This window comes from Morus notabilis, unplaced genomic scaffold (assembly GCF_000414095.1).
Source record: "Morus notabilis unplaced genomic scaffold, ASM41409v2 Scaffold9599, whole genome shotgun sequence".
Classification (NCBI taxonomy): domain Eukaryota; kingdom Viridiplantae; phylum Streptophyta; class Magnoliopsida; order Rosales; family Moraceae; genus Morus; species Morus notabilis.
In genome coordinates, this window is record NW_010365404.1 from 1 (window position 1) to 810 (window position 810).

General features: G+C 39.0%; 1 protein-coding gene across 1 annotated transcript; it reads left to right on the forward strand.

The window, feature by feature from the left end:
- Positions 1-6: 6 nt before the first annotated feature.
- Positions 7-786, forward strand: LOC112093518 (DNA polymerase zeta catalytic subunit-like; the record flags this gene model as incomplete). The annotated part of the gene is made up of 3 exons (XM_024172154.1): positions 7-37; positions 112-467; positions 702-786. Coding segments are annotated over exons 2-3 (346 nt in total), but the record flags the coding sequence as incomplete, so codon positions are not given.
- Positions 787-810: the final 24 nt, after the last annotated feature.

Below are 810 nucleotides of genomic sequence, written 5' to 3' on the forward strand. Positions count from 1 at the left end.
GAAAATACAAAATTGAGGAAGCCTACATCTCACAAAGGTAAACATTTCAATGCTTTCTTGTTTTAGTCTTAAATTAGGAACTCTTTATCAGGCAATTGTAAGAAACTGCAGGAACTTCTAGTACTCCAAATTGTTCACCAAGTTCTTCACCCGATGATTACAACAAGGCGTCTACTGGATCTGGTTCTATATCTCATCAACCATATATGAAGGCACAAGGGCCACAAGATAATTGTGACACTAACAACGTCGATACCATAAGGACCCTTGCTTGTAATGAGGAGACGGCTATGGTGCAGAGGGAAGGAAATTCTGCAAAAGTTAAAGCATATTCTGATTGTTCGCTAGATATTTCTCAGATTTCAGGGCCAGGTGGGAGATCCAAGCCTACGCCTCTTAGTCAAATTGGATTCCGAGACCCTGCAAGTGTTGGTGCTGGACAGCAACTGACGCTGTTAAGCATAGAGGTGTGTTTAGTTGTACTTTACTACATTGGAGTTGTTGCAAATTAGAATAACATGAAAGAACTTTGGTCCCATATTTGATATGTTCACCATAGATCATGTTAGTCAGAACTTTATTATCTTTGTTCATCCAATGTCGTTTATTCTTGTTATTAACGTTTATAGTCTCCTCCAGAATTTTGGCCAGTAGAATTCATGCGTGACATTGATCCAATTTGAATGTGACATTTGTAATAGGTTCAAGTAGCATCAAGAGGAGATCTTCTGCCTGATCCTCGGTTTGATGCCGTCAATGTTATAACTCTTGCTGTTCATAATGACAGTGATTTTGATGTTGAACTCCATG